The sequence below is a fragment of the Myotis daubentonii genome, chromosome 8 (genome assembly GCF_963259705.1).
Source record: "Myotis daubentonii chromosome 8, mMyoDau2.1, whole genome shotgun sequence".
NCBI classification, from domain to species: domain Eukaryota; kingdom Metazoa; phylum Chordata; class Mammalia; order Chiroptera; family Vespertilionidae; genus Myotis; species Myotis daubentonii.
This window is the reverse complement of record NC_081847.1, coordinates 46,238,128-46,250,516: the sequence shown is the minus strand read 5'-3', so window position 1 is coordinate 46,250,516 and position 12,389 is coordinate 46,238,128. Positions and strand designations below refer to the sequence as shown.

The window sequence follows — 12,389 nt, the reverse complement described above, 5'->3', positions numbered from 1 at the left end:
ATAGATTTGATGGCTTTTTCTCTGCAGAACCTGTGCAGAGCTGACCCTGTCAGTTTACTTGGATATGGGAGGAATTGAAAGACTATTTCTTTTAAAAATTTTTTAAAAATATATATACTTTTTTTTATTTTAGAGAGAAAGGGAGAGGGATGGAGAGAGAGATAGAAACATCAATGATGAGAGAGATTCACTGACTGGCTGCCTCCTGCATGCCCCACACTGGGGATCAATCCTGCAACCCGGGCATATGCCCCGACCAGGAATCAAACAATGACCTGCTGGTTCATAGGTCGATGCTTAACCACTGAGCCACATGGCAAATGCTATTTCTTATAGGAACTCCTCCACTAAGACATGAGGACGTATGCAGAAAGGGAGCAAATAAAGGAGGTTTGGGATGTTCATGAAGCAAGTGAGCCCGTCAAGTAGCAGTTGTCAGTTCATTTGAAAGTAAATTTCTGTTGATAAACCATAACACTGATGATCAAGGTTTAATAAACTCTCTTTCCTTGTGAACTTTCATGTCATTGTATCTAATAATCTTAGTGGACAAAGATGTTATTGATTTTTTTGAAGTATTAGGAAAATTGGCATTACTCCGATTTCAGGAAAAAAAAAGTTGGTAGACATAAATTCACCCTTGTAACTTGTTTTTGCTTTTAATTTCCAGATGGGGTAAACCTGTTGCTAAAATTCACTACCTAACACTGACTAAAAAATGACGTTCAAATATAAAATGACATTTAAATATAGAATGGCATCCTTGGTCATTCTTTCTCTTCAGGCTACACAATCATGGTTGACTTTTAAATACTAACGTTAAAAATATCCCCTTCTGCCCTAACTGGTTTGGCTCAGTGGATAGAGCGTCGGCCTGCGGACTGAAAGGTCCCAGGTTCGATTCCTGTCAAGGGCATGTACCTTGGTTGCGGGCACATCCCCAGTGGGGAGTGTGCAGGAGGCAGCTGATCGATGTTTCTCTCTCATCGATGTTTCTAACTCTCTATCCCTCTCCCTTCCTCTCTGTAAAAAATCAATAAAATATATTTAAAAAAAAAAATATATCCCCTTCTGCCAATATTGAAAGTCTATGGTATCCAAGCTGGATTGCACATTAATTATTTTAAAGAGCACTATAAATCTTCCCAAACAAGGTGGTTTTTTGTTTTCAATTGATTGCTCATGGAGTTGTGACTACTATTACTTGTTGTTGGTTTATTGTTGTCATTTTTAATATTTTAATATTTTACTTGGATGTGTGGACCACATGTTGCTTCAGAAATTCTTCAAAAGACAGTTAATCTACCAGTAAGTTGATTAAATCACTTAACTAATGTTCAAAATACCTCAAAAATTAAAGGGGTTTGAATTTTTAAATTTGAATTTAAATAAATATGAGATGAATATGAAAAAGAACACTCTCAGAGCTCATCAGTTGATTAAGTCTGGAGAAAATTTTTTTTTTCTATTAGGACTACAGCAATTTTAGATAGTATATGGGTTTTTTTATATAAAATGAAAATATACCACTCACCACCATCATCATCATATTAACTGGACTTGTGCCCATCACAGATTTTGTGAACCATAACCAAGTGAATCGACACTTGAAAGAAGCCAATAAATTCTAACATTAAATGATCATATTATTTGTGATATTCAATAAAACCAGAATTTTGTTCTCATTACTTGATTAACTTGATTCAACTTTCATTAATTAAAAATCTTCACTTCATTACCAGTGAATTAAAAAATGCCCTATCTTCTTTATATTCACAGATGATAGAAGATTTTGATAGAAAACAAAGGCTTGCTTTATGTGTGTCCTTGCAGCCTTAGCTGCAAGAGTCTCTGCCTCTAATTTCAGATATGCAAATTCCTGGTTTAATATGTAATTCAACGTGCTTTTATTGAGGGCCACTTTGTGGAAGGAGTTTCATATACTAGCAGGAGTATGTGTTTTGGAGTCAAACTATTCTTGGCTCAAATCCTGGCTCGGCTACTTGCTTACTGTGTGGCCTTGAGCTTCCTCATCTTTCAAATACCAACCCACGGAGTTGTGTAAGAATTAAGTGAGAGGATGGGGGTGCAAGTGCATGGCCGTCAGTGGGCGTTCAAGTGGCTTCTCTTCTCATCCTGTCCCTTCTCTTGCCCACTGGGGACCCACTGCTATAACCCCTGTCTACAGTGTGGGTGGGGAGACAGAGCATAGGAGCTTGAAAACACCCTTGCCATTAGGGAGCCAAATGTATTGTATTGTGACATCCGAGGCCAGTCCCTTCAATGAGGGGGCTTTGGTTAACAATTCTGTTAAATTCAGGGTTGACCTTTACTTTGTCATTATCTCTAAGAGCACTTCCAGATCTGATATTCTGAGAGTCTGTGATATTATGAAGCAATAAGTTAAAGAATAAGAAACTAATAATAGGGTGTTATGTGGGCAGTACCGACCACAATTACATAGCATGAAGAAAGAATGAATTGGACTTAAAAGGACAGAGTACATATGATTAGCCATGTATCAGAAATTACTCTAAGGTAGCTTCCCTGACTATGTCCTCTACCAAACACTAGTTCCTTAGGATGCTGATAGGTATTCATTGATAAAAAATTTCTGAAATCACTTGGGGAATGCTAACTTCAACAGGTTTCTTTCTTGCAGGCCTTCTCAGAATCTCACCTACGCTCATATGCATTACGATTCCGGAGTGGGGGGACCTAATTGTATGAAGCATTTCCCGAGTGTATTTCATCATGGAATCAGAATTATGTTGCACCCAAGTAACATCTTGCCGGGATAATATTTCCTGGGGGTTATTTTGCAAATATGCTGCCCTGTAGATTTAAACCGGGACTATGGTACAATATGGACGCCATGGAGTCAACCCACTGAAGGTGTTGGGCGCCGACTACTTGTAAGGCCCTGTAAAGCCAGAGATGAATGACAGCAGTCATTGCAACAAGTCTGCCCACGAGGCTTCGTGTGGGGCGTTGTCTGTGCGACTAAGAACAGGGATGCCCAGGGAGACGACATCCGGCAGCATCAGCTGGGGCAGTATCCTGTGGTGAAGAGAGCTGGTTTCTGCCCTGGATGTTTTTTTGTTGTTTTTGGTTTTTTTTCTTCTTCTCTCTCACAAGCTCTTATCATGCTATTTGCATCCTGTTCACCTCAGAGAAATTTTGAAGGTGATACACACATGCAGGGCCCACCATCAGGTGGTTGGAGTGAAACCAGCTAGATCTTTCATCCAGGAGGAGATTTTACAAAATTGACTGAGCTTGAGCTCTGAGGACATCGTTTCCCCACCCCAGCTCTACAGTCAAAATATAACCTAAGGAGAGGAGCCTAAAACAACACACCACACACGTAGGCACCCCGCTTCTTTATGAGGGGCATGATAGTGAAGTGCTGGTTGAACCTGCTGGCGGAATCTATATTTGAATTTCTTATTGATGAAATATGAGCAGGTTTTGCTTAGGGCAGATACGATGGGGACGAACCTTTCTCCTCATCAGTCAGATCTGTGCGCTGTTGCACCGCTGGCTTTTTCCGCCTGTGAGGCCTTAGGAAACGTTTTGGCAGGTTGTGCCGTTATTTTGCTCATGTTGCGAGTAGCATTTCTCTGACCTTTTGTTATTTACTGAAACAGTCCGGCCTGTTTTCTTTTAAGAGAAGCGTGAAATGAAGGGGAGTCAGGGAGCACGGCTGACTTTGGTATCAGAAGACTCACTTCAGGCTGCTTGGCTCCGAGTATAACTTTCAGAGTCAGGGGGTCACTGGCGTCCTTGTTCTTATTCCGGGGATTTTAAGAGGTCTTTTGGGGGAGTTTCCCCCCCACCTCCCTAACGCAGATACATGTAAGGTTAGCATTTTATTTGAAACATTTCTCCACATCTAAAAGCATAGCCCACTAAGAATTTCCTTCTGATGTCTGGTGGGTTGTCCGAAGCCCCGCCTCTTTTGAACGGTGATGTGACTTGTTTCGGGGAAGACAGACCCCATTTCAGGGCTGACCTTTACTGTAGGATTATTTCTAAGAACACTTCCAGACCTGACCTTCTGGGAGTCCATGGTACCATGAAGCAATGAGTTCAAGAATAGGTCAGTAGACTGTTAGGTCTCAGCAGCCTGGAGGCGAGGTCTAGTCTGGTGACTTGGTGGAAAGGGCAGCCCTCACTCTGACCTCTCACAGCCCTTGTGAAACCACAAGGTGAAGGTGATGACATCATTCCACTCCCTGTCAGCTTCACACAGGGGCTTTTTCTTCCCTCTGCTTACCTGTGTCTGCCATACCTGTCTCCCTGGTGCTTTTCTGCCTCTGTGCTTATAGAGGACTCCCATTCATTGCAGGATGACTTGGAAGTACTACCAAGATCCCATTACATCTTTGGAGATGAGGAAATGGGCATGTGTATTTGGATGTCAACGTTTGTTCCTATCTTCCCAGCTATCTACTTACCTGCTGGTCTTTCTACCTCAGAAAATTCAATAAGAATTAGGCCTTTTCATTGGGATTCTCATAACTCTTGCTAGCATTAAAGACACCACTCAAATTTTTATCGTGTGTGTTGCCTTAGCCAAACATAAGACGATCTTGACACACTTGTCATCTCGTAATGATCTGCATCATTTCATGGTGATCTATGTGTTTGAGAATTGCCTAGTCTGATAACAGGCCATTGCTTTGGACATGTTTCACTCATCTCTTCAGTCATTCAGTCAACAAACACTGCACTGTCCTCAATGTTGGGGACATACTGGTCAGCAGGGACGAGCTGCTCATGGAGCTCATATGTGAATGCAGAGGCACAGATGATAAATAAGTAAGCCAGGAAGTAAGGTGATGTCTGCTAACTGGGGAAGAGGCATAGGAATTGCAACAGGAGTGTCATAGGAGATGTTGCTTTGCTCCCAGATTTATAAGATGAGGAGAAGCCATGAGAGGTGATTTTGGGGATGATTTTTGGTGAGCAAAATCTGCCACCAGGATACAGAACTATTTCATCACCATCAGGAAACTCCCCGGTCCCCTGGCACCTTCGTGGATGAGAAATAGCCACACCTGTCATCCTGCTTCTCATCTAGATCATATTCTGTTTGATAGTGCAGTTGGATACGTGTCTTAAATCTACTGCTTGGTTTGGCTGCCATGGAGTGTGTAACTGACTTACAATGAAGATCCTTAGTCTGACTTGTTTGAGGAACATCCCCAAGCCCAGAACAAAGACATGCAGGTGTGAATAAAGAGCTCTGACCTCATCATGGGAACCCAGCAGTTGATACCCAGTTGATTTAAGAGGCTAATAATACCAGTCATGTGACCTCAGTATTTCCTTCTTAGGAAAACCAAACACTGTCTGTTGCCACTACCTTCAGGGACTTAATCTAAAAATGTATTTTTATTGATTTCAGAGAGAAAGAGAGAGGGAGAGAGAGCTAGAAACATCAGTGATGAGAGAGAATCATTGATTGGCTGCCTCCTGCATGCCCCCTACTGGGGATCAAGCCCGCAACCCGGGCATGTGCCTTGATCTGAATCGAACCTGGGACCCTTCAGTCCACAGGTTGACGCTCTGTCCACTGAGCCAAACTGGCTAGGGCTGGGGACTTAATCTACATGGGACTTTTATTACAATACTTCTTGAAGATGGCCGAGGAAGAAAACACCTCGGTGATAGGTGGACAGATTACCCGATGAGTGGGTGCATGCATACCTTATAGAAAGGAGAACAAATGATAGAAAAATGCCCCTGTGTGTGTGGAGGGAAGAAACCTTTAGGACGTGCAGTGAGCAGGAAGAACTTGAGGTGCAAGTAAAAGGGAAACAGCTATAAACAGATTGAGAGAGACAGCGGGTTTAAGGAAAAACATCTGCCTGCGGCATCTGACATCCAAAAGCTGCATCTGGGGCCCAGGATCGGTCTTGTAATGCTTAAAAAAGGAATGCGAAGGGGCCCAAAGCAGGCTCTGAAAGTTTTCTTTCCTCGCGATTTTCTGTTCGTTGTGCCCAGAATGCTGCCAGGGACTGATGAAATAAACGCAGAGGGTCCCGTTCCTTGACGCTGAAGTAGCATTCCGTAGACGCTAACTTTAGAATGGCTGATTTAAAAGGCATTTTGTTGGTATTGTTCCAGACACATGGGTTCAGATGAGCCCATTAACTTTGCTCCACGAAACCTCTGGAAATCTTGAGGCGGACTCTTCAAAGATTATGTATTTTGAGTAGCAGTTTTTGGTATTAAAGAAGCTGGAAACCAGAAGGAAGGAGCAGATAATGGTCTCATGAAGTCTCAGAAGTGATGTAGGCATCTTTGTTGAGATCGGTTCAACTTAAAATGTGTTGAATAAGTCTCTTGATTTGTGCATTATTTTTTCTCGTGAGTCATTTTTCAGGTTTGTATCCTGTAGGTACAAGGCTAAAGAAAATGGAGATCAGGTATTCTCTGTGGGGATGCTGACACATGTGTACTTCACAGTTAGTGATTTTTCCCTTGAAGCGCATAAATGATCCAATCCATGTTCCCTGAAGACTGAGGTGGAGGAAGTGGTCCTAAATGATTGTAGACAGCCTTTCTGGAAATTTTACTCTCTAGCTTTATACTTTTCTTTCATTGTCTATTCTTCTTTTTAACTCCTGTCTTTATTTTTATACGGCTTACCCCAACCCAAGATTTCAATAAGATTCTTATGCTCTATTGCCACTTGTTTTAAGCCACTTGGAAGTTTATCAAATATGAATTAAATTGGTGTCAATCATATCGCTTCATGTACACGGTGCCTGTTTGCTAGGGCTATTCTGAACAACGAGGAGGAGGGAATGTTGCAATGAGGAGTGGCTGATGATAAGGGATTGTGACAAGGCAAAGGGGAGGAAATTCAATAAACAGAAAAGAGGGACTGAGGATGGTTGGGCACTAGAGTGATCACCTGCTCTTAGCGCTCAGAATCTGTGGCATCTCCATGTCCCACTGTCCAGCCCTGACACATGATGGGCTGTTTCACCTCCACATTTGTGGAGATAAATTGGGCCACAGACAGTATGTACTCTGATTTCCAGATTTCTCCACAATGCATGTATGCTAGCCCTGTGTTAAAAATGAGGACAGGTTACATTGAAGTCTGATGATTTGCATCAAGTCCTATAGGTTGAATGTGGTAGATCTGAACTCTTGCCTTTTGATTACCCAATGGTACCTTCAATGGTTTCTTGTTTTCTTAAGGCACAGAAGCCTTCTTGCTTTTTTGTACCTCGTCACAGTGCTGAGGAGAAGTTGCCAAATTGGAAATGCTCAAACTTCATTTTTTACCTTTTTTGCAAGAAATCTCTAGAACTCTTGCATGACTCCCTGGGGATGACTGACGCAGTTTGAAGATCTCCACCTAAGACTAGCTCATCTGTATATCGTTTGCTGTGCATTTCCTCATACCTGAAAGGACAAGTTAAATTTTCCCAAATCAATCAATTAACCTTAGGACTTTGCATCCTTTGTGTTTTCACCACAATTCAAATCTAACCCCCTTTTTAAAAAACTGTAGTTTAAACAAAAGGTAGCCTGATAGTGAGGGGACCAGTAATGATGGGCGGGGCACTCTTTAATCAGCTCAGGGTGACAGGCTGGGACATCTTGTTTTCATCAAATTCTCGTAGCTGCCCTTTACTTCTCTGTGTGTTTGCTGGGCTTTTGAGATTCTGTTGTGCTTTCTGTAGCTGGATGTTTTCCAAAGGGTCATCAAGAGAGAGGAGTACCCCACTCTGCATGAATAACCTTTGGAAAGAACTTAAAGTCAGAGACCAAATGATCTGGTAGACAGCATTGTGAGGTGGGAGTGGGGCGTTCATTCCCTCTTTCCAGGAAAGGGCCCCAGCCCAAAAACCTTTCTTCCCCCAGCTCTGAGATCTTGTATCAAGTGTATTTAATAATGATGATGTAAATGGCAAAATGACTATCCTCATTTTTGAGGATAAGAATTGTTCCTTTTAAAGGAATATGATGTACAAAATAAGTGACTGTGACATACACTTAGAGTAATCGCTAATTTCTGTATGTGTTTTTCTGTTGTGAGTGTGTGTGTTAGTGAATTCATTCATGTGGAGTTCAAAAGAAACCCTCTTGAATGTTTACATACTCTGCACTTTATCTAATTATTGAAAAGCACAGGTGCCATATGAAAATTTAGAGAATATACTGAGATTTATGGCAAAAATAAACACCATAGATCAAGGGTCAGAAAACTATGGCCTGTGGACCAAATCTGCCTTGTCACTTATATTTGTAAGTAAAGTTTTATTGCAACACAGCCCTGCCCATTTGTTTATGGATTGTCTATGGCTGTTTTCCGATTACAACAGCAGAGTTGAGGCGTTATGATAAAGACTGTATACCTTAAAATATTTACTATCCAGATCTTTACTCAGAAGTTTCCGACCCCTGTCCTAGATGTCTCCATAATATTTATTTACTCACTCATTTATTTATTCTTTTAATAGCACTCTGGGGAATATCAAGTTGAATAAAGCAGTTCCTAGTGTCCAAGAACTTAGAACATAACAGAGACAAGTCATGTGCTCACATTGCCACCTGGCCTGCAACACATATTCCAGACGAGAAAGAACTGACTTGCTGTGCAGAAATGGCAAAGGCCCTTGAAAAAGGGGAGGATTTGGGTTAAGCAAAAGGATATCACTTTCATAACTGTGGCTCACGGTGATTTCCCCGTGGGAACTTCATGAGAAATGAGAGTCATTTCCTTCATGGAATTTTATAAATTGTAGTACCCAAAGGGTGGAAGTGATTGAGGATATTACTTAGCATCCAAATTTCTTTATCTGGAAGCTTATTTCCCCTGTAACTATAGGGATAATCATATTTCTAGAAAAATTTTAAAGGTTTGAAGGAAGGCTTCCTACTTCAGGGTGGGAAAGACAGGGGATTCCTTTGCTTTTTATAGACTGTTCACTGAACAGAGTGATATTAAATATTGTGGATGGGAAAAAAAGTGCTTGAAGGAAAGTAACCTCACAGGATGATCAGATCATAAATTCCGAATTGGGCAGGTCATAGTGTAACTTTTTTAGTAAAAGGTATATCTTTGCCTCGAGCAGGTTCTGGCCATTGTTTCTGTGCATGTTCACGCACTTGAAATGCCTCTTTTTCAGACCCCTCCTTCTAGAGCAGTGGTTCTCAACCTTCCTAATGCCACGACCCTTTAATACAGTTCCTCACGTTGTGGTGACCCCCAATTTCATTGTTACAAATTGAACATAATTAAAGCATAGTGATTAATCACAAAAACAATATGTAATTATATATGTGTTTTCCGACGGTCTTAGGTGACACCCCTGTGAAAGGGTCATTCAACCCCAAAGGGGTCGCGACCCACAGGTTGAGAATCGCTGTTCTAGAGCGTGACCACCCTCAAAAGAACACATAATCTTGCCAACTATCCTGTAATCTAATTCCTGCTTTGTTTTTCTCTGCCACCTTCATGTAGTCTTCTTACATCCCCTCCTTAATTTCAAATGCATAAAAGAAACTGCAAAATTGTTATTCTCAGGAGCATTTGGGATCTTGCTCCTCGGCATATGTCGTCAGTTTGGCTCAAATAAACTCTCACACAGGGTTGGATGTTTCTTATGTCGACAATGGTCGAGGTCTCAAAAAAGGAATCTGGACAGGAAACCCCTCAAATATCAGCTGGATTAAAAACAAGGTAAAATTACAGCACCCCAGACATGAAGAAGCACGGCTCAGTGACAGTTCTAGCTCTTTCCTTTCCAGAATGCTGCAGTGTACAAGTGTGCATGGAGCTTTTAGTAAAGGTTCAGGTCAAATGTCACCTCCCCCTGGGGCGAGTCCATGCAGGAAGCCTTCTGGAATCCTCCAGTTGGGATTCATGTCCACCTAGTTGCTCATGACCTGCTGGAGGGCAGGGCCCATGCCCTTTGGATTTCTGTATCGCCCATAGCGCCTTCTTCATTATTTGTGTTTTCTAAATATCCCTTGAAGTAACAAGGAATGGATGCAGGTGGATACTGTGCATTGAAAGTCTAGGTGGCTAGTTTTGGTAAAGACCCCTCAGATTTTCAGGTTTGTCTAAAAATGAAACAAGTGAGACTCTTTTCATTCTCCTCCCATCAGAGGATCAAAAGTGTTGGCCAAATTCCAGCCGTCCCTTCTCTATCTTCCTAATGATAACATGCCGGAGCCAATGCAGCTTAGTTTGGTTTTAGAAAATGGCCTTGTGATGTTTTACCCACTGAAAGTGTAATATTTTGACTGATAAAGTGCCTGTGTTTGGCGAGAAAGCTATCAAAAGAAAATAAGATTGGACCCTCCCCCACAGGTCATTTTCCTATCTTAGGAAGCACAAAGCCCAAATATTTCACAGTTTCGCCCTCTGAGTAGGAGAGGCCTGGAAGTGAGCTACCGACTGTGTGTGCCCCGGGGCTCCAGCCTCCTGTTAGGAAGAAGCCCAAACCAGCCTGTTTTCAAATGCTTCCTCACTGCTGTGCTTTCACAATCGTCTGGGGCTGCCCCAGAGGGAGACTCCATGAGGGAGATGTGTCCTGGAAGCTCACCTTTCTCGTCCCCTTCCCTCCCTCTGCCCGAAGAGGAAAACCCAGCCCTTGTGCATGAAAAATGCACTTTTTACTGACAAATAGGTGGAGTCCCTGCATACACGTGTGTGCTGTATTCCATCAAAACTGTCTCCATAAACACAACCTCCGCTGTCTCCTTCCAGCCCCACGTGTATTTATGAATGAGATTGCTTCATCCTTGTCTTTTCATGCCAGTAGCAGGGAAGTGAGAGAGCATCGCCCCTAACATGGGGAAAGGACATTGCGAATGTGTCCATTTGCAGCAGCCGGGCCGTCACCAGCAGACAGAATTCCACACTGTGCCCTGCCGCCAGGCCCCATCCCCACAGGATTTTTCCCGAGTTTCTCATTTACGAGGATCCCTTTGGAAGGCCCGGGAACCCTTAGGTGCGATGAAGTGAGCAACTGTGCTGTGTGTTTGCACTGGAGGCTCTGGACCCTGCGGTTCAGTCCTCTTGGAAGTGTTCAGTGGCAGGAATCCACTCCGTTTCTGCCCACATCACTGCATTCCTGGGATGCCTTTCACAGGCCTTCACTGGATCATCTGACAGCCGCCTGTGAGGTCAATGAACTTTATACATAATTAAACATTCGCAGTTAGGAGAATTCATTTTGTTCCTCCCTGAGAAGCGGAGAGAGAGTACATGTTCTGTTGCCCTCCGTGACCGGAGAAAACGTACGTGGAGTAATCAGGCGAGTTTCACATGATTTAATGCTGAACCGGGGAAGAAAGTGATTGCATCCTCTGCTGGGCCTCACGGAACAGTCACCACCCACACTGTTTATTCAGACTCGGATCCTGGCCATTTGGGGTTTAAGCCAGAAGAATGGCGGGGCGGGGGGGGGGAGGGGGGGGCGGCGTAGGAAGGAATCCATCCCTGGAACGAACGCTTTTGAAACTCTGTATTCTTGATGAAATGTGGCCAAGGATTCTTTTAAAAATCAATTTAAAATCAATTACTGGGATCATATTTTCATTTACAACGGATTGTTAGCAACAGCTAATTTTCTGCGTTTCCAACCAGCTTTGGAGTTGAGGCTGGAATAGGAACAGGGGCGTGTTTTGCCTGGGTATCTGATGCTACCAGCAAACTATGTGTGGGTAATTGGGCAACTCTGACCTTTGACCAGCTTTGCATAGAACAACAAGGAAAGGTGTGAGGAGGCAGGAATCCGGTGAAAACAAGCTGGTGGGGCCACAGTAAGGGGAAGAAAATGTGCAGGAGGCATACAGTATAATATGGAGAAGAGCAGAAGAACGCTAGAGGCAGGACCGATGCCTGGAGGATAGGCACCAGGTCCGTCTGTCTGTGTTCGGGATTGCAAAAAATCATCTCAGATATGAGAGCTTGTGTAGGGCTTTTAAAGATCTCCAGAGCAGATTCCAGAACCTCCTTGGTTACCCACCCTATTATTCGGCAATTCCGACTGGCAGGAAGTTCTTATGCGCAGCCTACACTATGCATGGAGTGCTGTTTTTGGGGAATACGTTATCGATCAGGACCGCCCCAGCTCCCCGCACTGTGTATTACTCCCAGGGTGGGATGGAGCATGGTACTTGTTTAGTTAAATCTACAATCACGTTGACCTTGGTGCCTAACAGTCAGAGGACCCCAAAAGTGGGAACGGTGCTGGGGAGTGGGGCAGAGGAGTAGCATTTATTTCAATGTCCAGGTACCAGGTGTGAGGACTAAGCATTTTGTGTATGTCACCAGGGGGAAAGAATGTAGCTGTGACACGTCCAGGGGCTGAACCTCAAACCACATGTCGATACAAAATGCCGATGCG

The 12,389-nt window shown here is 43.2% G+C and overlaps 1 protein-coding gene across 6 annotated transcripts in view; it reads left to right on the top strand.

Moving 5' to 3' along the window:
- BCL2 (BCL2 apoptosis regulator) overlaps nt 1–12,389 on the top strand; it is a 166,025-nt gene that overhangs the window by 59,965 nt on the left and 93,671 nt on the right. For 4 of the 6 annotated variants that reach the window (XM_059706274.1, XM_059706276.1, XM_059706277.1 and 1 more), the window contains one exon: nt 10,800–11,407. The exons of the other annotated variants lie outside the window; for them this stretch is intronic. In XM_059706274.1, coding sequence (XP_059562257.1) covers nt 10,800–10,988 — 189 coding nt within the window. In that variant the 3' untranslated portion in view covers nt 10,989–11,407. Of the gene's footprint in view, nt 1–10,799; nt 11,408–12,389 lie in introns of those variants that run through there. 6 annotated transcript variants of the gene reach the window in all.